The 25,771-nt window shown below is 45.4% G+C and overlaps 1 protein-coding gene across 1 annotated transcript in view; it reads right to left on the bottom strand.

Annotated features, from left to right (window-relative positions):
* LOC138249505 (cyclic nucleotide-binding domain-containing protein 2-like) overlaps nucleotides 1–25,771 on the bottom strand; it is a 611,285-nt gene that overhangs the window by 325,326 nt on the left and 260,188 nt on the right. Inside the window, exon 7 of the mRNA XM_069203460.1 lies at nucleotides 2,894–3,056. Coding sequence (XP_069059561.1) covers nucleotides 2,894–3,056 — 163 coding nt within the window. The remainder of the gene's footprint in view (nucleotides 1–2,893; nucleotides 3,057–25,771) is intronic.

Here is a 25,771-nt window from a genome sequence, read left to right as displayed (position 1 = left end):
GCCCTGGCGGTCCAAGACCGCCAGGGTCAGAATGACCCCCAAAGTCTAGTTCCCTAATGTTAGTCACATGTGATGGAGGGAATTGCTTGAAGCAAAGTATTTTAACTTTCTGGAATGCAGTGCAGTGACATATTGAGTAAACATCTCTACTTGATTGGTATAGAGTGCTTCATACTACATGTAAGGACGGCAAATAACAAGTGTTACCATTATCCAAATTAATGGCACAACATTTCCTCCATGAAGGTGGAGGAAGCCTTGCTGGGATTCGAATATATATCCTTTAATCACTGCACTTCTTAACAGCAAGTATTTTATGCACTGACCCACAGTCCCAGGCTATGTGTGCTTTCCCCAATAAACAATAAAATGAAATCACTATGAATACTGGGTAGAAGGGCTTACAAAGACCCTGCTGTACAAATTTCAAGCAGGGTACTACAAGAATTATGAGCATGTTAGACCTGTCAGCTCTTGACGTGGTTTCCCCTGTCTTTTTGGCTTCTGACCTCCTGTTTTTGATCTTGTGCTGAACTTCATTTTTGCTGCCCTTAGGACTCTGGTCACTAAACCACTGCTGACCAGTGCTAAGATGCAAGTGCTCTCTGTCCAAAATGTATTGGTGATTGACTTATCTGTGATTGGCATACTTGATTTGCTAGTAAGTCCCTAGTATAGTGCACCATGTGTGCACTGGGCCTAAAAATCAAATGCTACTAGTGGGCTTTCAGCACTGATTGTGCCACCCACAAAAGTAGCCATGTAAACATGTCTCAGACCTGCCACTGCAGTGTCTGTGATGCGCAGTTTTGAACTGCCAGTTTGACCTGGCAAGTGCACCCACTTGCCAGGCCCAAATCTTCCCTTTTTGTAAACATTAGTCACCTCTGAGATAGTCCCAGGGTGACCCCATGGGCAGAGTGCAGTGTATTTAAAAGGTAGGACATGTACTGGTGAGGTTTAGATGTTCTGATAGTGAAATACTGCTAAATTCATTTTTCACTATTGCAAGGACTATCGTACAGATAGGGTAACATGGGGATTACTTGAAATATCTTTTTTCTGTAATTCCCCATTGGAAGCAGATAGAGATATGGAATTTGGGGTCTCTGAACTCACAGTTTAAACATCTTTTGGTGGAGCGGGTTTTGTAAGTTTGAAAACACCACTTTTAGAAAGTGGACATTTTCTTGCTTAACCAGTCTGTGCCTCTGCCTGTCTGTGGAATACATGCCTGGGTCAGGCTAACAATTGGGCTGTTTGTGAATTCACTCTAGACAGCTACACAAAGGTAGCTGAGGTTTACCCTGCATATCCCGACCGGTTTTCCTGGGCTAGAGTGGTGGGAGGAGCTGACACTTGCACCTGTGTGCCTGCCATTCTACAAAGCTGTCTCCAATCCACAGGAGAGTGTCTGGGGTCATAGCTGGAAATGAAGGGTCTTGTGCACTACAAACAATTTTCTTTGATGTTTGCCTACTACAAAGGCAGAAATGGGTATAAGTATTGGACCTCTGACCCCACAAAGCTTAGAACACTTCTAGACTGAGGACATTCTTCCTGGAAGAAGATCTGGATGCCGTAGGAGAAACTGCCACTCTGCCTGTTGTTTTGTTGTGCAGGCATGCTGCTTGCTGCTTCTGTCCTCGAAGAGAAAAGGCTGGACTTTCCTTTCTACATCCTGCTTTCCAAGGTTGTCCAAGGGATTGAACTGAGCTTGCCTCCTGTTAGAAGTATCATAGACATCAAAGACTTCATCTGCCCGTGTCTGGGATCTTCTGCTGAGAGTCCTGACTTGCCAAGTGGTGTCATCTCCAATCCCTGGGCCCTTAGAAGTGTAAGCTGGTGAACTGATGAAGAAAATAGATGCGTTGTGGCAAAAATCAAAGCAACGCCTGTCCGGCGGCTGAAGAATCAACGCAGCACCTGTCTCGCAGCTGCAGAATCTATGCAGCACCTATTTCATTGCGACTCCATCAACACAGCACATCTGGATTTTCCACGCATCATCCCCGGGGCATCAATTTCTCATCGACCCCGCACATCAGTAAGGAACCGAGGCTTCATGTTCAAAAATCAAGGCATTGCCTTTCCTGGAAGGAAAGAATCGGCGCATCACCTCCCCTGCCAGTAAGGAACTGATGCATCGCCTCTCCTGCAAGGAAAGAATCTACGTATCACATCCCCTGTGCAGTAAGGAACTGACGCGTTGCTTTGCTTTTTGGTGCCTCACCTCCCCTGTGGCCTGCATCGTTTGTTTGTTTTTGGCGCATCCCAGGTACTTTGTGCTAAAAAGATAGAGTCATTGATTCCTATGGATTAAGACTCGTTTCCACTTTTAAAAAGTGGTATCTTTACTTGTGTATGTTGGATTTTTGTCATTTTGGTCGTGTTTTACTCAGATAAATATTGGCTATGTTTCTAAACTGGTGTGGAGTACTTTTGTGGTGTTTTCAATTATTACTGTGTGTGTGTACAAATACTTTACACATTGTCTCTGAGATAAGCCTGACTGCTCGTGCCAAACTACCCAGGGAGTGAGCAGGGGTTATCTTAGTTGAGTGACTCCCTTACCCTGACTAGAGTGAGGGTCCCTAATTGGACAGGGTGCAAAACACTGACAACTAGAGACCCAATTTCTAACAGAGTACCCTACATAAATTCATGTATAATACAGTACTCCACTAAGAGCACAAGGGTCACATACTATTCTATGACAAACAAAGCTCCCTGGATAAACACAACATATATGACCATGCATAAAATATCATTGGATTATAATCAAAATTTAGGTGCAGCAAAATAGTTTTTTTCTGAGAATACTGTATAATTTAACATCGATGTTTACTAGCAGTTTCCATAGTAATCAATGTATGAACAAAGTGTGACATACCCCAAAATATGTCCCTTTCTTCAGAAAGGCTACTGTCTTTGGGAATAGCTCCCCAGTCTGCTTGTTGAGTGTCACCTTGGTCACCACTGCAGTGCCTGACAGAATGAGGTAGAAGTTCTGTGGGACATGGCCTTGTCTGATGATAACTCTTCCAGGTCCGAAACTTTTAATTGAAACAAATGAAAAGAACATTTTCAAACATCAAATACAAAAAGTTCCCCTTTCCTATGTCCCCACAATAAAATAAAATCAAGCACTGAAACAAACGTTGTCAGAGTCCTCCTGTCTCTGCTCAGTCTTAGCATCCCTGTTTTGGCAGAACCCAGATTTATACGAGTTAGAAGGAAGTAAAACTTCATTTTTTACAGCCGTAATTGAAATATAAATCTAGCTATTTCCTCATTGATCTGCCAGGCCCATAAAGCACTTTTAAAAGCTTTTCAGGAGCCATAGGCATTTATTTTCCAGATTTCTGGTGGGGGCGCCCATGGCAGGTTTTAGGTTTTGATTTTCTGCGAGGTACTGATATACTCCTGTTTACTAACTTCCCCTCAGGAGTGATGGATGTCTAGAAAATGGATTGCTGAGCTCGTTTTAATGGGAGGAGGGTGATTAATTGTATTTCTGCCTTACAAAGGTTCCTTATTGGAAGAAGAAAATATGAACGGAAATGTGCACGCACGTATTTTAGCAGGCATATATACCATCATGAATAATTGATGCTCTGTCTCAACTTCATTAGTAACAAAGCCCAACAGCTCTGACTGGGTGAGAGATTTAGGTCACCCCCATCAAGCAATGGAGAGAGTTGCAGTCTTTGATCAGGAGGAAATCTGCTAAGAATGCGTGCCACATATTATTACGTTTTCAGACCCTATAAATTCGCAGAAGGCAGGATTAGTCTATAATGAAACGGAAACGGAACGTTTAACTTTAGCAAACATTATTGGGACAAGATCGGATCGCACCAGAGAAATAATGTGATTTTATGTAGGTTGCTGCTGAAATGCATATTACACATGTATATTCTTTTGTTCGGGGTTATCTTTGTATTTCTAATGACAAATAAAAAAATTACCTCCTATTGACAGCGAATTTTAAATAGGTACATTTCCCGTCAAAGACACGTTGCAGTTCCCTTTCAAATATCGAGCGGAATGTTTTTAAAACGCATACATAAAAGAATCTTGTTCCATATCTCAGGTATGGAAATTGGAAGTTGTATAGTATGCAACCAGTCTCCATCATCAAAACTGTGGGCCTCATTTACAAGAATCTGACGCATCATCGTCATTGATGCTTCAGATTTCTAGCACCTGCTAGAATTCCCCTAACAATAGCCCAGGATGCTCTGTATTTACAATACAGAGCTCCATTGTGCACGTTTTACAGATGCATCAGTAACTGTGACGCATGTGTTGGCGCTAAACTGATGCATTACTAGAGTGGCATCGTTAAAATGACGTTACTCCAGCAATGCGAGGAGAGTCCCATGGGAAAAAGCTCTGTGTCAATTTTACGCGTGCTCTGAGCAGGCAGTAAAAGTTTGATGCAGTGAAGTCATAGAATGACGCAGTGAAAAGTTGTAAATTTCACTGCGCCAGTTCTACATGGCTTTTTCGGTGGGAACACCTAACCTGCATACATTACACCTGATGCATGTTAAATGTGATGCAGGGTTTTACAAAGTGACGCATTGGGCCTAATGAGTCCGTTTGTAAATTTGGAGCAGCATAGTGCACTGCTAGTGCTACTTCTGTGTAAAAAACAAATTATGCAGCAGTGGCGTAAAGGGCTTATAAATGAGGCCCTGGGTCTTATGCTCAAATTGCATTTTATGCTGTTTTTCACGTGGGCTGCATTCTAAGGATGAGATGAAATGCCTTTTCACTCATACCGAATACAGGTTCACTGCTAGAGTGGGTTTCTTTTAAGAGAAAGAGCCCCCATTTGAAAGCCAGTCCATAACAAATGCACAAAAGATTAAGGGGGTCATTCTGACCTGCCAACGACCGCGGAAGCACCGCCAACAGGCTGGCGGTGCTTCCTGGCCAATTCTGACCACGGCGGTAAAGCCGCAGTCAGAAAAGGGGAACCAGCGGTTTCTCGCCGGTTTTCCCCTGGCCAAAGGAATCCTCCATGGCGGCGCTGCAAGCAGCGCTGCCATGGGGATTCCAACCCCCTTCCCACCTGCCTGTTCCTGGCGGTTTACACCACCAGGAAGAGGCTGGCGGGAACGGGTGTCGTGGGGCCCCCTAACAGGGCCCCATAAAGATTTTCAGTGTCTGCTTGGCAGACACTGAAAATCGCGACGGGTGCCACTGCACCCGTCGCACCGCAGCAAATCCGCCGGCTCCATTCGGAGCCGGCTTCATCTTTGCTGGGTCTTTCCCGCTGGGCGGGCGGGCGGCCTTTTGGCGGTCGCCCGCCCGCCCAGCGGGAAAGTCAGAATGACCGCCGCGGTCATTTGACCGTGGTGCGGTCTTCTCGCAGTCTCCGCCCGGCAGGCGGCGCCCGCCGCCCACCGGGGTCGGAATGACCCCCTAAGTGCTTTAACGGGCCCCTTTTCAAAATATAAATGCACACCTTTTTGCATTTGAATGCTGTCTTCAGCCTTTTAAATTTGCCTCAATGCCAAGTTGATGGACTAAGGAGAGGACTTTTTTCCTCAAGCAAGAAACATAAAAAATGCATACTTAAATGTAATTAAAGCAGAGTTAAAAAAACAATAACTTTATTGTTGGAAAATATTTGGTTTCATTGTTCAGGAAATTTCACATTTCAAAGACACTGTTTTCAAAGTAGAAGGTATTTCACAGACACAGTTTTCTGAGTACCAATTATTTGAAGAGGCCGTACTGGTCTTCAATTTAGATGAGGGCACAGGAATTGTCTCTGCACAGGATTTAACTGACCATAACACGTACTATTCACTCTGGCACTGCTGCAAATGGTAATTTTCTCTGTTCGCAGGAGTATGGGGCCAGAGAGAAGAATGGTGGGTCAGGGACAGATATCAGCATAGTGATTCCATCATGCTATGTCATTCTGATGTCTGTGTTCCGAATGGCAGACCAGAAGGGCTGCCTGATGGGAAAAGAGCCTGACAAACACCTGCATGAAATAGGGAATTCCCCTTACATTGTTGTACACAGGTGTGCAAAAGACAGTCTCGGGAATCCCTCTAGGTCTGTGGTTCAAATCCAATAGTGTAATCACTAGTATTATGTTGCCTCAACTGTCATTTACCACAAAACAAAAGGTAAACACTGGACAATAGTCAGCAGGATTCCCATTTCGTTAATGCTCCTTATGTATGCCAGTAAACTAGTATAGGTATCTATTAAAGAAAATATAAAATGTGAGCAAATCTCACTACCATAGACATAAGCAGAAAGCTTTGTAGAACTGTACACACCCAAGTTTCACAAGGACACAGAGTAAGTGAGAGTTGACAGGAAAGCAGAACACAAGATCAGAAAGTTTTGTTAAACAGGAATACATGATTAACAAAGCCTTGAAGGATTTATGATCACACCACACAAGCACGTACCCCTACTCCTGTTGTTGGCAGAGGCTCTGGTCAGAAAATGTGTGATCAAATGTAGGTTTAGTCAGCAGTAAAGAAAGTCAGATAAGAAAGCCTGGGAACAGCTCAATGAACACTCAGACACCCTAGGAGGGAAGGTTAATGTTTCAAAGTTCAATCAGAATCAAAATAAGGGGAACCGAGAGGGGAGGACACAAGTACAAGGATGCATATGGTGTTGTGTCTATGAGAAAATATATCAGCAACTTGTCTTATTCTGTGATTTGTTTCTTGCTTTCTTAAGAAAACATGAATAAAGTCATTGTAACTTTTGAGTATAAAAAGAGCTGCCTGTGAGCAGTACTTTGAGATTAGCTTTAGTTCTGTGGGGCTGACTGACCTCCCAACCGTTAATGATTAAACCTATATTGTATTGCCAACAGAATTGTGTCTTAATTTGTTCTCAGTCAATATTTGGCGAGCCAGCCAGGAGTCCAGTTTGTCTTCAATGACTGCTGCCAGCGGAGAACTGCCTGCCCTGACTGAACAGATCACTGCACAGAAAATAAGATACGTAGACACCTTGTTTAACTAAAGATCTGCCTATTCATATGGGTAGATAGGTGCCCAGGTTGCCACCTGGAAGGGACATTTCCCCCGGAAAGTGACTAAAGCTTGGAAACCAGCACATGGTGGAGTCCAACGTTTTGGTAAGGAGCCAATCGAAAGATTGCTTACTCTCAGCATGGTCAGACACTCAGTTGATGGACCGGGAGGGTGTGGCCAAATTGCTAGACAGCGTAGTTAGATGCAGAAGTATTGAGTGAAAGTATTGAGTCAGGTACTGGGACACCGGGATTAACCTTGACGTTTCATTAAGGAGACGGTTACATGGCCAGTTCCCGCAGTCTTTACTCTAAGCGAGGTCAGACACTCGACTCTCAAGTTTCAGATTTAAGACATCTGGAAGGCAACTTTAAGGGAAAGCATACCAAGACCGACACTGATGCATCAGTGTGATTCTGACGTTTTTGGTAAGGGGACAGCCAGGTGGTTGGTGTAAAAAGTATTTACCCTGAGCACTGTCAGACCCTTGTTTGCAAAGCCTGAAAAGTGCATTTGTTTATGAATGGATATCTCTCTATGAGCAAGGAGGACACACAAATTTTATAGTGCATCATAACCATAAGGGATACAGAGTTACTGAGGTCCCTACTCCAGATATTTGTCTCATTACCAGCAACATCTCCCCAGAAGAGAGATTGCAAGACTTTTAATTAATACTCCATATTGAAGTCCCCAGGTACAAAAGGGTGAAGGTAGTTCCAACACCCTGGAAACAGGTATAGGTTGCATACTAGATCTAGTTATACTTGAAACTGAGGTATAAAAAACAATTGTTGTTACATTGCAATGGGTTGATTTTGTAAAAAGTTTTGTTATATGTTTAAGTGTTGTAGCATAAGTAAGAAATTTCATGAGACTCTACTACCACCAGAATCTGACACACCAGCATGATATATGGTCAGAAACATTGGTTACTACATGACTATGTTTTTAGACAAATTGGGGTTATATCATATGCAGAGACCCACACAAACAATGGCAAAATGGTGATCATTTGAGGAAAGTAGAATATACCATTTAGAAGATTGTCTGAGAGAATGCATCAAGAAAGGTAGGATGGTAACATTATTACAGTGGGACGCATTTTATGCATGGAAAGATGATGTAAGAGGGAGACAGTGGATGGAGTCAAGAGATACTTTTGGGAAAGTAATTAAATATGAAAGCGAAAGAATGGTAAAAGTACATGACACAGCCTGTTGAGAACAGGACCTGACAGCAGAGGGATATTTTGTACAAAAGGGATAAGCTACAAAGGCAGAGGTTTGGAGACAAAGGTAGGGACGAAAGCATGTAACAGGCATCATTACACTGTCCAACTATAACACTTCATTCAGGATTTAAAGTAGTACATTTGTTGCAACAATAAGAACAATTAACAGGAGAAGAGGGACAAAATACCTATCAGAATGCAGAAGGTGCAGACAGACAGACACATTTGTCCGATGCACTAGGTAAAAGGACTGAATTCAAACTGAAGTTGAGATCAGCTGCGCAATAATTATTGTTTTGTGCAGGCTCCTTAGGGGTATATTACCAGTTTGGTATTTGAGAAACATTTTGATACTCTTATATGTCAAAAGGTACGGTAGTAATGCAGTGCATAAATTATTTGTTATCAGCCAGCATTGCTAAAGAACAGTACACAACAGATACTGTAAATTGTAATGTAAGAACATGTGCATATTTCGCTGCTACATTTTATGAGGATGCAATATTTTGAATGGCGTAACACTGTTTCATGTTGAAAGTGCACACCAACCCTTACATGATCATGACTGCATCCACATAATTGAGATGCAGACAAAGGGGGCAATAGATATATAGGACAAGCAATTTGATGATGCTGGAAGATAGAAATGTTATGGATGAATGTAGCCATGCCTGTGCGTGTAAAGTGAATTGGTTTAAACAGTGTGCACTGAGTCCATAATTCTCAATTCAGTAACAGGGTGAACTTCAGAAACTGGCATATAATGTGCAGGGCCAGAATACTAAAATAATTGTCATATTGTTCCTATCAGAATGCATTACAACTTCGAAAGGAAACACAACTGACATTTCTATTTTACAGGCCCAACGTAACTGAGTTGTGTTTGAGAAATATTTTGTTGTATCTTACAACTACATAATGTATGACTTTTGTAGCTGTTTACTTCATTTACTTGTACCAATTTGTAGCCTATGCAAATTTACTTTCCTGAACAATCGGGTATTTATGAGATAGAAATGTGTAACTGGCAGTTTGGTAGGCTTTTATTTTGCCAGATCACAATTCCTTTGAAAATGCCAGGCGTATGCTTCTTAATTGTGTATACATGTGAAATGTTTTTTGCAGCAATCTCTCAATATTAAATACAACGCTTTCATCATTGGTTATCTAAATGACCCAGGGTGTGAACATAACAGGTTATGAACTCAGAGGGATAAACCTTCTGCCAATGTATCATGTTTACAACACCTTGCTATTTTACAGATTTTGCTAGCTTATCAAGCAGCAAAAAATAATAGTGGTGAAGTATTTGCACTGATTAAAAGATATGATTATGTAAGCAATTTTACCATTTCCAGAGGGAAGAAGGCATGAAATCTAAGTAGACATAATGCCTCAGTCACAAGAGTCAACTGTACAATGTCGTCAATAAGATTATTATAGGAACAGAAATGCCTTTCCATGATGCAAAGTGGTGTACTATCTGAAAGATTTATGTATTCCCTCTCCTACGTTGTTTGTTAGTGCTTTGTGTGCACTACAGTTGACAATGGGAATTTTCTTTCGCAACAACTGCCCTAATATAACCTGAGTGAAAAACTCTGGAAGCACTAACAGTTACAATGGGTTAATCAACAAGAGTCAACAATATGAAAAATTACTTTTACAGTGTGTATAATATTAACTTTTATGACCTCTGTTCAAAGTAAAGGTTTTTGTTATGGCACATGAAAGATTCTTTGGGAAGAGAATAGTGTGTTACTCCATCCATTCAACTTTTGTCTTGTGGACAAAGTGTCCCACTTTCATTGTTAATTACACATTTGAGAGACCCATCTATTTCAAAGAAATACATGGCCAGTTTGGATTTGTTTACCTAGGGCCTTATTTGTATAATTAGGTACCTCAGGATGAAGTTTATCCTGGGTCTAACAACAACACATATTGTGATACATTGTATTTGACCAGGAGAATGTTACTTTTATAGGGTTTTTCCATAAGCAAGTAACAGTGACCAAGATCCTGGCTATTATGCAGCATGTTGTGATAGAATTGCTATGAATTACACATATTTGAGGTTAAATGGTTTAAGGAAATTGAAACACAAATGAATCTTGTTATTATATAACAAAGGTGACCAGTAGACTGTTGAGTGCAGTCCCCACTAGAATATAGTTCATATTTTTACTAGGCCTTTATACGCTTACCCAGCATTATTTTCCTTTGTAATGGAATGTATTCTAATATTTATAATGACTGAAGATGTGGAATTAGGAATGGTTTTATCTATTTAAATACTCTGTGATGATATCGGTCCTCACATCAGCTGGTATAAGAGAACACTTACTGCAGAGTTTTGTGATGAGATAATGGAGTCTTAAGTAAATAATTCTAGTGAGGGGAAAATATTTTGATATATTCTTACATTTATATTGACAGCAAAGCATACAAAATGTTCAGTGAAAGACCATGGGTCACATTTTTCAAAAGAAGTCTAGGAATTGGTGTGAGTAAAGCTCTGGGGGTAATGCTCTGTGACTGGCACATATTTGAATGGCACGGACGGACAAAACAAGAATACTGTAAATGCTGCCTGACAAGTACCTTTACCCAGTGACAGTAACATTGCACAGTCCTGCACATCTCAGTAAAGATGATCTTTTGAACCTCATGACCATCTTGTGAGTCAAAATATTTTTTCAAAAAATCAGAACATTTGCAACGGAGACATGTCAGAGTTGTATGGTGTATAAAGCTCTAGGGGAGAATCAATGTTTCACTGTGCCTGTCACCCAGAAGCAGTGGGTGCTGGGGAAAGAAAGGCATGCTCAAAAATTTCAAATTGTAAATTATGTGTAGACATTTAATTAACATGGATGGACACTTTGCTCATTTGCATTTATATGAATGAGAGATGCCCGTGATGCAAAATCAAAAATTGAGCTCCAAGGAAAAGTTACTGGCAGACGAATGGTAACCGTGGGAGAGGGTTCCAGAGAGAGAAATGACAGTTGACATATCACACAAAATGATGAGAGACTATTGTTTTCGGTTACTAACGCATCTTGCGTTTATCAATCAACAGGTAAGGTACAGCCTGTCATGGCCAGTAAAGCATTAAAGGGGCCCAGCCAGGACTGTCAATTGGACGAGTGCGTCCTCACTAAAAGTTTCCAGTGAACAAATTACCTCTAGCCTAAGTGGATGGGACCAGAGCAGATCCTCCTGGCCATCCAGACAGTTGTCAGAAGAATTAGCGGCCATCATTAAGGCATTACATGAGGCTAAAGGATTGGAAGTAAACCTTTATTAAAAATGACCGTTTGTCACCACCACAGTTCATTCTAGCAATCACCGATGGGAATGGAGATGACTCCTTAAGTCTTATAGATCACCAGTAATGCACAAAGACTTGCTAACGTAACTGGTAAAAGCCTTAACGCTACCTTGCAAGCAGATTGGTTCATTCCCTACCATGTACATTGTAGAGTGTGCAGTATGCCAACAGTTCAGCACCAAAATCCACACTAAAAGTGATTACATTAATGATACCTCACCTAACAGGCTCATTTGAAATGTTACATTTGAATTTCGCTGATATGATTGACAGGTGCAACAATTGCAGGCATCTCAAATGAGGTTTTGAGTGATGAAATGGGATTCTATTGGTCTGAACTAACAAATGATGCAAGGTTATTTTCTAAACAGGTTTCAAAGAAGGAGAAGTGTATCACCGTAGCCCCCTAGCCAGGTCCCCTTGTAAATGGCCAATAAGTGTACATCCGCAATTTCTCTTTGAAATGTGACTGCCCCTTCTCAGTGACAATTGCAATGAATAATTCCACAGTAATAAAAGTAGATGGCAGGAAACCATCGATCCACCTATCGGATGTACGACAGGACCCTGCCTTGCATCAGAGACCTATACAGACAGAAAAGGAAAAAGGGGGAGAAACAGGAGGTCTACTGTAAAAACACCACCCTCCAAGGCACAAATAGGACACTTTCTCGACTCTGCAAATGGACAGTTATGTATTTTCTTTCCTTTTATGTCTTTTTATGTTGCTGCTTACTTTGCGCTTTTGCAATGACTCATGGCTAAGATTATGTCAAAATGTCACACTCCTACGGAGGGAAATAGCTACACATAGCAATGTGTCTCATAGTATTCATGCTAGCTTATTAGTCAATATATGCTATCAACACAAGTCAGAAGCAGGACTAGAAAGCACCAATGAATCATGGTTTTCTATGCTCATTGATACCCACACTACAGGATCAGATAGATTACATTCAACTAAAGAAGAATCCCCGGGAATAGCCTTATGCCTCTTACACCTCTACCTTTGTAGGATTAAGGCCCAAATGCAGCCGACACATGTCCAGGCAACACATTTTAGGGTTAATGCCACAAAGAATGAGTCACTAGTAGAATCATTACATATCCTCACAGATAGGCAGGACGTTGAGGACGAAATAGAACGAATGAAGAAAATAGGTCATCAAAAGGCCAAAGAATGGATAGAAGCAGTTCTGCACTTAGGCTTTTTTGGTGTGGCGCACCTGTCCACCGGGTTCAGCAATAATTTTTTAAACACCTTACCCTGAAATGTGCATGTAGGCCAGGACTCAAGAGCACTGGATCAGTCTATGCTCATGATCAGTGGCATCCCGATATCAATTTTACCTGTAAGCTGGCAGTGTGGAGAGTGGCTACACATGCAACTTCCTCCAGATTGAAGTAGCCTCTTCTCCTTAGTAGGTTTCCACACCCCCACCTTGGTAGTTCCAGTAGAGGACATTTCCAAGTTACATGACCATCCCATTGGCCATCCAACTACCCTGTCCACCACCATCAGAAGAAAAAAGCTGCAGAATATTGTGGCACTTCAGTCTGGAAAGATGTCCCCCAAGAGCACAGGCTGTTAAATGATGCTGCCAACACCACAGCAGTGTGCGCTGTAGGGCCTGCCCCCACCTGGTGCTCATCATTATGCAGAAAGAAAGGTCCTTCCATATGCCATCATGCTAAAACACATGATTCCCATTATGGCAAAGTGCATACCATAATGTCAGGGCGTTGATGACTATTTTGCCCTAATTTCAGGGCTCATCTTCTGTATGATCACTCTATGCGTGATCAGTGACAAGTCAGGGCTTAAGTCATGGACTCGGGCTTCATGCCCGCACAATGACGTCCTGTGTTCTGTCTTTATTATACACAGGGACTTCAAGTCCCAGCTACCCTTGTGGTGGCCATCTTGGGCGGGGCACTACTTTTTAAGCAGCCCCGCCCTATTACCAGTGCTCACTATTGTGGGATCCTCATTGTGGACGGGAGCTCCGGTTCGGCACTCTATGGATCGGTCCTGATTTCCTGGACTCGCGGCTCCTTCTTTGTTGAAGCCGCCCTGTGGTCCACTTGGTCGGAGTTCAAGGCAGAGTTCGTTTGACACCTGGGCGGTAAGACGGATGGCATTTTTTTGGTTCCCACCATCCGTTTCTCTTGTTACTTTGTAATCGCTAACATTTGTTTCTTTATTGCATGATAATCACTAACATTAATTTATTTTGTTAGATGGTAACTGCTCCAAGTGGCAGAGCAAAACTAGATACAATGTATTAACTGCTCACTAGTGGCGAAGCGAAACTAGACACATTGTATTGCACTTGATTTCAAGTCGCTAGAGTGCCTTTTTCTTAGAGGATTGATTCTAGGAAAGCTTAAGACAGATCTTACAACCGTGAAAGAACGTACTTATTGAAGACACAATTTAATGAGGCAAATTTAAATCATTTTGTTAAATTCTTTGAAATGTGATGAAACATTTAACTTGGTGTATTTAGAAACTGTTTTCCTCACGATCTTTCCACACATTGTGAATCATTGATAGAGCAGAGGCCTGCTATTACCCAGGCATGAAATGGGCCGAATAAGTTCATCCTAATTTATTGTGAGGCAAGAATTATTACATACAGATCTAAAGCCTGTATCTGTGTATTCTAATTGTTGTTGGTCTTGTGATTCTTGTTTTCACAGGTCTCCTTCCCTGCTGTCCGCTTCCCAATTCTCTTTCCCTCCCTTTGACACTCTAAAACTCAGTGCTATTATAGCAAGTAAAGTTAGAGGTGCCAGAAGGTGGGCCTATTGACAACAACGTGTACACCCTGACATTTGGCCTCGCTGACAGATGCCCAGCTGTTCTTCGGGAGTGTTCATTCAGGCAAAAGGAACTGCTCAATGGTTGCAAATACTTCATGGGAACTGATGAAGGTGATCAATGCCACCAAGGATTGGTTCAATGCCATCAAAGAGGAGCTGAGAACCATGAGAGTAATGCTAATGCAGTACAGGTATGTGCTGGACTTGATGACAGCAATAGAGGGGGGAGGGTGCCCCAAGATGGGATGTGGACAATAGAACATACAAACTCTGCATACCTTGCTAAAGAAAATGGTGGATGAAGGAGGTGCCCCAGATAAATGGATTAAGGGCTGGTTTGATTGGCTACCATCTTTGATGTCTGGACTGTTTAAGGCCCTGTTGCCAGTTATTGTGGTATTGCGTTTGATGTATTGTGCTTCTCAATTAGTGATGGCATTCTATAAAAGAGTTATTGCCAGGGTAGGAGGGATGTTCACAGTAAAATCACAAGCATAGGTAACAGATGCCATCAGGAACATATATCTGCTGATACCGAGCATAGATTCAGGGTCAGAGGAAATAGTTAAAATATCAACTAGAGGGAGGAATGTTAAGGCAAATATAAAATGTGAGGATATCTCACCACCACAGACATCAGCAGAAAGAGTTGTAAAATTGTACAAGCCTAAGTTTCACAAGGACATAGAGTAGGTGAGAGTTCACAGGAAAGCAGAACACAAGATCAGCAAGTTTAGTTAAACAGGAAAACATGAGTAACAAAGCCTTGAAGAATTTATGGACAAAACACACAAGCACGTACCCCTACTCCCATTGTTAGCAGAGATGCTGTTAAGAAAATATGTGATCGAAGTTAGGTTTAGTCAGCAGTATAGAAAGTCAGATAAGAAATCCTGGGAACAGTGGAATGAACATTCACACATCTGGAGAGAAAAGGATAATGTTTTAAAGTTCCATAAGGATCAAAATATGGGGAACCGAGAGGGGAGGACAGGAGTTTAAGGATGCAGGTTGTGTCATGTCTATTTGGAAATATATGAACAACTTGTCTTATTCCGTGACTTGTTTTGCTTTAGGATAACATGCATGAAGTCATTGCAGCTTTTATGTTTAAAAGGAGCTGACTGAGAGCAGTATTTCAAAATCAGCTTCAATTCTGCAGGGCTGACTGACCTACCAGCCATTAATGATTAAACCTATATTGTACTGCCAACGGAATTGTGTACTTCTTTGTTCTCAATCAAAATATACTAAGTATTATTGTGAATACTTGGGGTGATAGGGTTTGTCTCATCATCTCCATTCCCAGGTGCTCTCAATCACACCTGACAGAGCATTCCCAGGTGCTCTCAATCACACCTGACAGAGTTTCAGGTATCTTTGATGTCAGACGTTGGGTTATTAATGTGAAAGGGGGTACTCTGACAACCTAATAAATACAATCCAGTTTGGTCACTGCACAGCTCTAAATTAATCTCTACTTTAATCCAGCCAGCCATGGCCCGATCCGCAGGCATGCAGTAGTCAGCCCCCCTTAAAATGAGTGTTAAGCAGAACAAAATAACAGTAACTTTAGGAATACAACATAATAAACTTCCCAAACCAATTTAGAAAAATCAACAAAAATGTAAAAAGCAATAAGAAATAAAAATGATTAAAGTTACAGAATGGAAACCAGAGATATGAATTTAAAAACATGTAAGACAAAATTGACAGAAAATGTTCATTGGAACAATTGAGATGTAAAAGTCCCTTCCAGCCTTTGTGCACTACCCATAAACAGCCACAAGAAGAAGCTCCAGCATCAGAGATAAAACCATTATTAGCAAACTGCCCTAACTCATGGACACGGGTATATATGTATAGAGTATTTCTACAGCGAGAATCTACCAAAAGGTAGTGAAGCACTGTACAGGGTCACAACCAAAGATATAGTCAACACAATGATCGAAGAGGTAGCTGGGGTGTGGGAAATGAAGTGAACTGTTACTTAACTTTGATGTAGTGTTCATTAAAAAGTTGCATCTTCAACTCCTCACTACATTGGAGCCAGCTGGGGTGATCCAGCACGATACACTGATGTTGCTCCAGAACCTAAGTGCATAGAAAGAAAAGTTTTTTTCTTTTTACAGTTCTGTTTTCCAATATGAAGGCATCATGGCTGTAACATGGCTGTGGCATGTTGAGAGCCACCAGACATGGTGAGCTTGTCAGCCAGATACATGGGGGTGCTGATCATGACAGCTCTGAAAACAATGCAGCTGAGTTTGATTATAACGAGGGCCGGCAAGGGGAGCCAGTGAAGTTCCATCAAGATGGAGGTGAAGTGGTTATATTTCTTCAAGTAATGGATGAAATGTGCTGGTTCACTTAAAGGAGACCATTGTGGAATCTGGTAGGCCATGGAGCAGGACTTTCACACCATACTGATGTGAGTATGAGGGCTTGAAAAGCAGTTCTGAAGTCACTTTCTGGAAAAATTTATTTCACTTTAGTTGGTAGATAGAGTTCGTACCAGGCCATCTTTATTTTCGTGGCAATGTGTTCCTTGAAGATGAGGTTTGCACTCAGGGTGAATCAAAGAGACCTGGCATTGTGTGTTGTTAGAAATAGGCCTCTCGTTGGCAGAGGTATGCACCCTGTCCAAGTAAGGATCACAATCCTAGTCAGGGTAAATCAGTTACATTCCCTAAATTAACCTGTAGTCACCCTCTGGTGGCGTGGCACAGAGTAGTCAGGCTTAACTTAAGAGGCAATGAGTTAAGTATTTGTGCAACACACTTAAAATACATTAACTCAATGAAAACACCACAAAAAGACTCCACACAGGTTTAGACACAATAGATAACATGTATCTGATTCAAACAAGACCAACACAACATGAATCCAATTATGAGAAGTCAAGGTATGAATTTTTAAAGATTAAGGCCCTCATTATGACATTGGCGGTGACTGTTAAAGTGGCGGTAATACCGCCAACAGGCTGGTGGTAATTACCACCAAATTATGACCATGGCGGTGATAACTCCCATTGACAGCCAATGTACCACACCAGCCACCAGGACGTTAACACCACTCACCACGGCGGTAGCCATCAGCAGCCAGTCAGAAGACAAGGTACCACCCACCATATTATGACACTGCAAACTGCCACGATTTCTGGGGTGGTACCAATACCATCAAAAGCCTGGCAGAAACACATCACAGAAGACCAAAGACTCACCAACAGAGACACAGAGAAGACCAATGCAGCCATGGAACCAAAACTGCAAGTCTTCCAGATGCTCTTCTAAGCCGTGCTCCACCTGGAACACCAACGCAGACGAAGACGGCGACGGTGAGAACAGCCACCTAGCATACAAGGGAGGAAGGGAGGAAAAGGAGAGTGACACACACATGCACAACACAAACTGTACAGACACACACCATACACACAACCAGCTGCAGATGTAAACCAATGGCACATGTCACACAGCATAATAATACAAGGACTACGGGTCGGTAGTACTGAAATTGTAATTGCAAGGCAACACCCACCATATGAACCAATTTTAGAACAAAGATACATGAAAAATTGTCCAGAAAGAGCCAATGCCCAGTCCAAAGTACATAAGGCCCACATGGCCACAGGGCACAGTCCAAACCCCAACTTGATCCTGACCAACTCCGCACAACACTGTGCAGGGGCAACGTCTCTGAAGTGGACAGGCACCTCAGGGGGAAGGCAGTGGGGGGCACCTCAGCTGAAGTCCGGAACTTACCCACTGCTCCTAGAGGGGGCTCCATGCCCATTTCCCAATGCTGGGGAGTGCAAGGTCACAGTCTCTAAGGTGGGGAACTTGCCCACTGCTTCTGGTGGGGGCTCCATACCCATTTCACAATGCTGGGGAGTGCAAGGTCACAGTCTCTGAGGTGGAGAACTTGACCACTGCTTCTGGAGGGGTCTCCATGCCCATTTCACAATGCTGGGGAGTGCAAGGTCACAGTCTCTGAGGTGGGGAACTCGCCCACTGCTTCTGGAAGGGGCTCCTTGTACAACAGTCACTGTAGGGTGGCCAACATGCCCTCTGCTGGAGGTGAGGGCTGCATTGTCTCTGCTGGGGGAGGCGTCTCCTGGGCAGCCTCTTCAAGAGGTGAGGGCTGCATTGTCTCTGCTAGGGGAGGTGTCTCCTGGGCAGCCTCGGCTGGAGGTGAGGGCTGCATTGTCTCTGCTGGGGGAGGTATCTCATGGGCAGCCTCTGCTGGAGATGAGGGCTGCTGTTTCCCAGCTGGAGGTGAGGCTCATTGCCTGTCATTGGTGTTTGAGTGGGAACCTTTTCTGACATTGGTGGTTGATTGGGAACCTCCTCTGTCATTGGTGGGTGAGTGGGAACCTTTTCTGACATTGGTGGTTGAGTGGGAACCTCTTCTCTCATTGGTGGTTGAGTGGGAACCTTTTCTTACATTGGTGGTTGAGTGGGAACCTCTTCTATCATTGGTGGCTGAGTGGGAACCTCATCTGTCATTGGTGGTTGAGTGGGAACCTCTTCTGTCATTGGTGGCTAAGTGGGAACCTCTTCTGTCATTGGTGGCTGAGTGGGAACCTCTTCTGTCATTGGTGGTTGAGTGGGAACCTCTTCTGTCATTAGTGGTTGAGTGGGAACCTTTTCGGACATTGGTGGTGGAGTGGGATCTTTCCCTTTCCTGGCTGGTGGAGTGGGATCCTTCCCTTTCATGGCTGGTGGTGAGGGATTCTTCTCTTTCCTGGCTGATGGAGTGTGATCCTTCACTGTCTTGCCTCCACGACTAGGAGGTTCTTCCACTGTCCCCGTGGACTGTTTGCCTGAGGTGCTGGGCTGGGTCATTGGGACCCTGCTCTTACGGGAAGGACGGTGGTCAAGGAAAAGCTTCTTAGGGACGGTGGGATGGGATGAGGGAGGAGGGATGGGAGTAGAGGTTGAGGGAGTGGTTGTTGGAGGAGTACATCTGCTGGACTTGGGTGCAGGTCCATGCACAGTGGGCTGCTGTGAGGTCGATGGCTGTTGGGCGTTTGAGTGCCTGCGTTTGTGTCCTTTAGGAGAAGGGACAGAGAGGGTTGGAGAGGACACAGGGGACGCGTGGATGGATGTTGTGGCGGTGTCTGCTAGTGAAGTGTGTGTGCTGCTTGGTGTGGTGATGTTGGTGGTAGCTGTTGAAACAGTGCATGCAGGTGGGAGTGTGGACGTGGCTGTGAGGGAAGTGGAGGAGGAGGAGGGGGAGACAGTGGAGGCTGTGTATGTGGATGTGCATGCAACTGTCTGTTGTTTGTGTGAGTGCTTGTGGATTGAAGTGTGGTGCCTGTGTTTGACTGTGCGACTCTTGTGTGATGTCTTGTGTGCATACTCTTCTGTATGTGTGCATGGGATGGGTTGGGGTTGAGGAGACTAGGACTGGGAAGGGGTAGTTGGAGGGGGGACAGTAGGAATAGGGACAATGGCTGCCATCAGAGAGGAGGCCAGAACCTGAATCAATCGCTGTTGGTCCGCCAATCCACCGTGGTTGCCCCCCAGGAATGCATTGCATTGTTGCATCTGGGATGCCAGCCCCTGGATGGCATTCACAATGGTTGACTGCCCTACAGAGATTGAACTCAGGAGGTCAATAGCCCCCTCACTCAGGGCAGCAGGGCTCACTGGGGCAGGGCCTGAAGTGCCTGGGGCAAAGGAGATGCCCACCCTAGTGAGGTAACGGGCACAGGCAACTCGCTGAGGTTTTACTGAGAGGGCAGTGCTGGTACACGGTACCTGTAACTAGGGTGGTCACAGAGGTGTCCACCACCAACAGGGAGGTTCCATTGGAGGAGGTATCTGAGTCAGTGTTGTCACTTCTCCGTCGTGGTGCTCCTCTCGCCCTCTGTCCCACTGGTTCCCTCAGCATCAGTGGACTCTGCCTCATGGGTCCTGTGGGATGCAGCTCCCTCTGTCGCCGGTGTCCCTGCTCCTCCGCCACATGATGCTTATGCACACACAGACAGGATGACAGAAGGAGAAAGGGGAGGAGGGACAGAAAGGGAGCACTGGATCAATTACAGCACCAACACCACAATTGGCATACACAGCACTGTCACACACAGGGATCAGGATTGAGAGCTATGCATTGCACTGGCATTGAATTGGCTAGATGCCACAGCAAGATGAGGGCCTAACACTGCCAACTGCACTCCTCCTGGGACCCACAAAGCCCTGACTGACATGGAATGCAAATGAGCTGGGTTACCTGCATTTGCCATGCACCCATTACCCTTGAGCTGCATCACGCTGCAATGTCTGTTCTGGCATTAAGGGGCACCTACTAACTCACAACTCCCACCCGGATCCCATGCCACCTACCAATGATTGTAGTAATGCCCACTGTACTCACCCCCTTGTGGCTGCAGTGATGCCCTCAAATGCCCACCCAGCTCTAGGTCGACCACCGCCAGTATGCGGACCACCATGGGGGGTCGGGTTCCGACAGACACCCCTTCCTCATTGGGAGGCCATCCCCAGCTGGGCCTCCACTGTCTTCCGTGCCCAGTGTCTCAGGTCCTCCCACTGTTTCCTGCATAGGAGCTCCACCTGCTGTAGACCCCCAGGGTCTGCACATCCTTGGCGATGGCACACCACAATTCCTTCTTTTGATGGACGCTGACCTGCAGAGGTAATACAGACAGGAGGACAGCATTACACATACAATCCAGCCTGTCACACAATAGCCCCCAAATGCCATTTCCAAATCCATTGGCACACACATCGCCTGGCGCACACCATGTACACAACCACCAGACATACCACCTCACATAGGACATGATGCCTGCACACACATCTCCATGCAACCCTCCCACATGCATCGTGCCCAAGGTGTACTCACCTGTTGGTCTGGATGCCCATACACCTGTCCATACTGGGGCAGGACCCCATCCATCAAGCGCTCCAACTCCATTGAAGTGAAGGCAGGGGCACTTTCCCCGGTCACACAGGCCATGGTAGGTTCCAGACACAGGTCACAGCAGCACACGCAGTATAGGTGTTGTCCTGTGGAAAGTCAGGAATCAAGTGAGGTTATAGAAAGAACATGGTGGTCACTTCCACAGTGGTGTACACCGTCACCGCCGACGCTGATCCCCATTGGCTAATGTACTCCATACAGCCCCATATTAGCCAATGAGGAATTGCACGTCGTTGCAAGACCGCCTTCCGCCACAATGCCCAATGTCGGTGGAGTTACCTCAGTTCCACTTGTCGCCATTTCATGGTGGTGGACTACATACAGATCTCCCATAACTGCGCCATTTATAAAATAAATTGCACATACATTGCCATTTCCACTGTCCGATCACATTAAGGGGGTCATTCCGACCCCGCCGGGCGGCGGGCACCGCCCGCCGGGCGGAAACCGGCCAAACACCGCCCCGCGGTCAAATGACCGCGGGGAGCATTCTAACTTTCCCGCTGGGCCGGCGGGCGATCTTCAAAAGATCGCTCGCCGGCCCAGCGGGAAAGCCCCAGCAAAGATGAAGCCGGCTCCGAATAGAGCCAGCGGATTTGCTGGGGTGCTACGGGTGCAGTTGCACCCATCGCGATTTTCAGTGTCTGCCAAGCAGACACTGAAAATCTTATTGCGGCCCTGTTAGGGGGCCCCTGCACTTCCCATGCCAGGAGCATGGGCAGTGCAGGGGCCCCCAGGGGCCCCACGACACCTGTTCCCGCCAGCCTCTTCCTGGCGGTGTAAACCGCCAGGAACAGGCTGGCGGGGAGGGGGTCGGAATCCCCATGGCGGCGCTGCTTGCAGCGCCGCCATGGAGGATTCCTTTGGCCAGGGGAAAACCGGCGGGAAACCGCTGGTTTCCCTTTTCTGACTGCGGCTTTACCGCCGAGGTCAGAATTGGCCAGGAAGCACCGCCAGCCTGTTGGCGGTGCTTCCGTGGTCGTTGGCCCTGGCGGTCAATGACCGCCAGGGTCAGAATGACCCCCTAAGTCTGAATTCACACTTAGGTGGTGGCTCCATTGTTCAAATAATGACAGCCTACTCACTCTTGTGTCCCTTAGATACCTACCACTGCAAATGAATAGAAGAAGGAGATAAACCCCTGTTTACAGACCCCTTGTGGACTTGGCTACACTGGAGGACAGGCACAGTATACTCACCTATAGACTGTTCTCAATCATCTGCCTTGGTGAAACACATGTGCAGCTACATTTCTTTCCCCCAGGTGTAAGATTTGGCCACTGTGAAAGCATGATTCTGTGCAATGGGACATATTCCCAATATTATTGGGGCGATTGATGGTACACATATTGCGTTTGTCCCCCCCCCACCAGAATGAACAGGTGTTCAGGAATCGGAGGAGTTTCCACTCACTCAATGTGCAAATTGGTGTGCCTGGCAGACCCGTACATCTCCCACATTACTGCCAAGTATCCTGGGTTGGTGCATGACGCCTTCGTTCAGAGGACTAGCAGCATCCCAAATGTGATGGCCCAACTACAGAGGCACAGGGTGTGGCTAGTAGGTAAGCCAGAGTCCCCACCCACTATATGTCAGTGTATGCTTTCAGGTGTTATCCTCATAGCATTGTGTAAGGCTAAATTCTAACCCTCAATACTTGCAGGTGATTCTGGCTACCCAAACCTATTGTGGCTCCTGACCCCTGTGAGGAATGCCAGGACAGGGGCTGAGAATCGTTATAATGATGCACATGGGCAAACCAGGAGAATAATTGAGAGGACCATCGGCCTCCTGAAGGCCAGGTTCAGATGCCTGCATCTGACAGGTGGATTCCTGTGCTACTCACCCGAGAGGTTCTGCCAGATAGCAGTGGAATTCTACATGTTGCACAACCTGGCCTCAGATGACATGTGTCTTTTCTGCAGGAGGAGGGGACTGGAGATGACCCTGTGGCAGTAGTGAACCCTAAGGACAGTGAGGATGAGGTAGCAGAGGATGAGGATGAGGACAACAGAACATCATTTATACGACAATACTTCCAATGACACACAGGTGAGACAGTAGAACTGGCCATTACCTGAGTAATTATGTTTTCTGTGTGGCTGTATCATGAAGGCATTCACTTCCTTTGAATGTCGACTTACTGTCACCTATGGGATTGTCATTTAATAGATGTTGGTGATATGACAACAGTGTCCTGATGTGTTTACTGCAGACAGCTACAGGACATTATTTGTATGCTATCAAAGTGTTCAGATCATTTGCACTAGATGTGATTGTTCCCATAAATGCACATTTTCAGCACAAAACAGTGTCACTCAAGATGTGTTCAAGGCGGTTTACTGTAGTGCAAATAATTGACTTTTAAGTGCAATGGAATGGGGTAATGGTAGAGGAACGTATTGTTCCAGTCTGCTTGTAGCACAGGTCCAGTGTCCAAGGGGCCATACGAAGGGGAGAAAAGGCAGTTCAAAGTGGACAAGGTGACAGGGTGGGACACAGAGGGGACTATCAGAAGAGTCTAATTTCCTGGTGGTAGTGGTGGTATTGGTCTTGGCAAGTGTCTCTGGCTTCTGTCTGGGTGCAGGAAACGTTTGCAGGGTGGTTCACCTTCTGCAGGGGGAGGGGTGCTGCTGGCATGTGGGTCCTGTGGCGGGGCCTCCTGCCCTCTAGCTGCAGCGGAATTGGAGGGCTGGTCAATTGACTGGCTAGTGGTAAGGGCCCGCTGGTGTGCTGCCGATTACCTCATGATGTTGGCCATGTCTGTCAGCACCCCTGCTATGGAGATTGTGGTGGTGTTGAGAGCCTGCAAGTCCTCCCTGATCTCCGTATGGTGTTCCTCCTGCAGCCGCTTGTTCTCCTGCATGTTGTTAAGGATCTGGCCCATCGTGTCCTGGGATTGTTGGTGGGACCCCAGGATCTAGGTGAGTGCATCCAGGAGAGTTGGTTCCTGGGCCTGTTCGCCCCTAGTGCACAGCGGTCCTCGCTGTGTCCCTGTTCCCCTGTGCCTGTGTAACTTGAACGGTGTGCTCACTGGACCCCAGGTCCATGATTGTCTAGGGCACAAGGTATGGACTGGGGTCCCTGTACAGGTGGGCACACTGCTGATTGACGTGTCCTGGGGACAGAGGTGTGGGGACAGAGGTGTGGGGACGCTTGGTGGGTGCTGTGGTGTTGGATACTGATGGGGGAGGCTCTGTGGTTGACTGTGAGTGGGCTGGGGTGACCGACTGACCAGTGGTCCCTAAAGGGCCAGGTTGTTCATCCAGATCCCGAAGTCCATAGTTTCTGTCATCACTGGGGGCATATTATGTTAGGGAACTGGTTTGTCATGGCACCTCCTCTCCGCTGACATTGGCTAGGGCACCTGTGGGGATGTAACTGATGTATTATGCTTCATGTCTGTAACATATTGTACATCCCTATCTTCTCCTATATCGTTGCTGTTGCCCTGCCACCTTTGTTTGTGTATGGTGATGTATTGTGTGATTGTTAGTTCTCCATACGGTGCATGCTTTTGTCATGGGTGTCCATGCAGGGCTTCGAGGGCTGTCCATGCATTGGTATAGCATGCAGGGTTTGGCATTGGGGTTAGTCAAATGTGTAGGTGCAGTGTGTGGGATGGAGCGGAGTGATGGGAGTGAGGGTGAGGGGGTGAGATGGCATGCAGGTATGGGGGTTGATAATTAGTAAATGTTGACTCACCAGTGTCCAGTCCTCCGGCAACTCCATTGAGTCCCTCAGGATGCAGTAATGCTAAGACATGCTCCTCCCATGCTGTGAGCTGTGGGGAAGAAGTGGGGTCCACCGCCATTACTCTGTATGGCGAGCTGGTGCCTTGCTGCCACGGAACGTACCTTTTCCCATGGGTCGGTCCACCTCTTCCTGATATCGTCTCTTGTTCATGGATGCTGTCCCACGGCGTTCACCCTGTCTATGATTCTCCGCCATAGCTCCATCTTCCTGGCAATAGATATTTGCTATACCTGTGCTCCAAACAGCTATGGCTCTACCCTGAGTATTTGCTCCACCATGACCCGCAATTCCGCATTTGTGAAACGGGGGTGCCTTTGTGGGGACATGGGTGTTGTGTGGTGTGTGTAAGTGTGTGGGTGTTGGGTACTCTGGTTGGGTGTGTGAAGTGGGGCGTATGAGGGATGAATGGGTGTATGTGGGTGTGTCTAGTTGTCGCAGTGGTCTTTGGTGTTAGTCTGGTGGCAATAATTTGTATTCGTAAAGAGTTGTGGGTAATGTGGGTGGGTGTTTTATAGTGCTGTGGGTGGGTGGGTGTGATGTGTATGTAAGTATCAGGGGTGTGTTTTTGGTATTGGCCAATGTTGTGTAGTTTAGTATATGGGTGTCCATTCTGAGCACACCGTTGTGTACCGCCAATGGTTTACC

Source organism: Pleurodeles waltl, chromosome 8, assembly GCF_031143425.1.
Source record: "Pleurodeles waltl isolate 20211129_DDA chromosome 8, aPleWal1.hap1.20221129, whole genome shotgun sequence".
Lineage (NCBI taxonomy): Eukaryota > Metazoa > Chordata > Amphibia > Caudata > Salamandridae > Pleurodeles > Pleurodeles waltl.
Note: the sequence above shows the minus strand (reverse complement) of the source record. Positions and strands in the feature narration are given on the sequence as shown.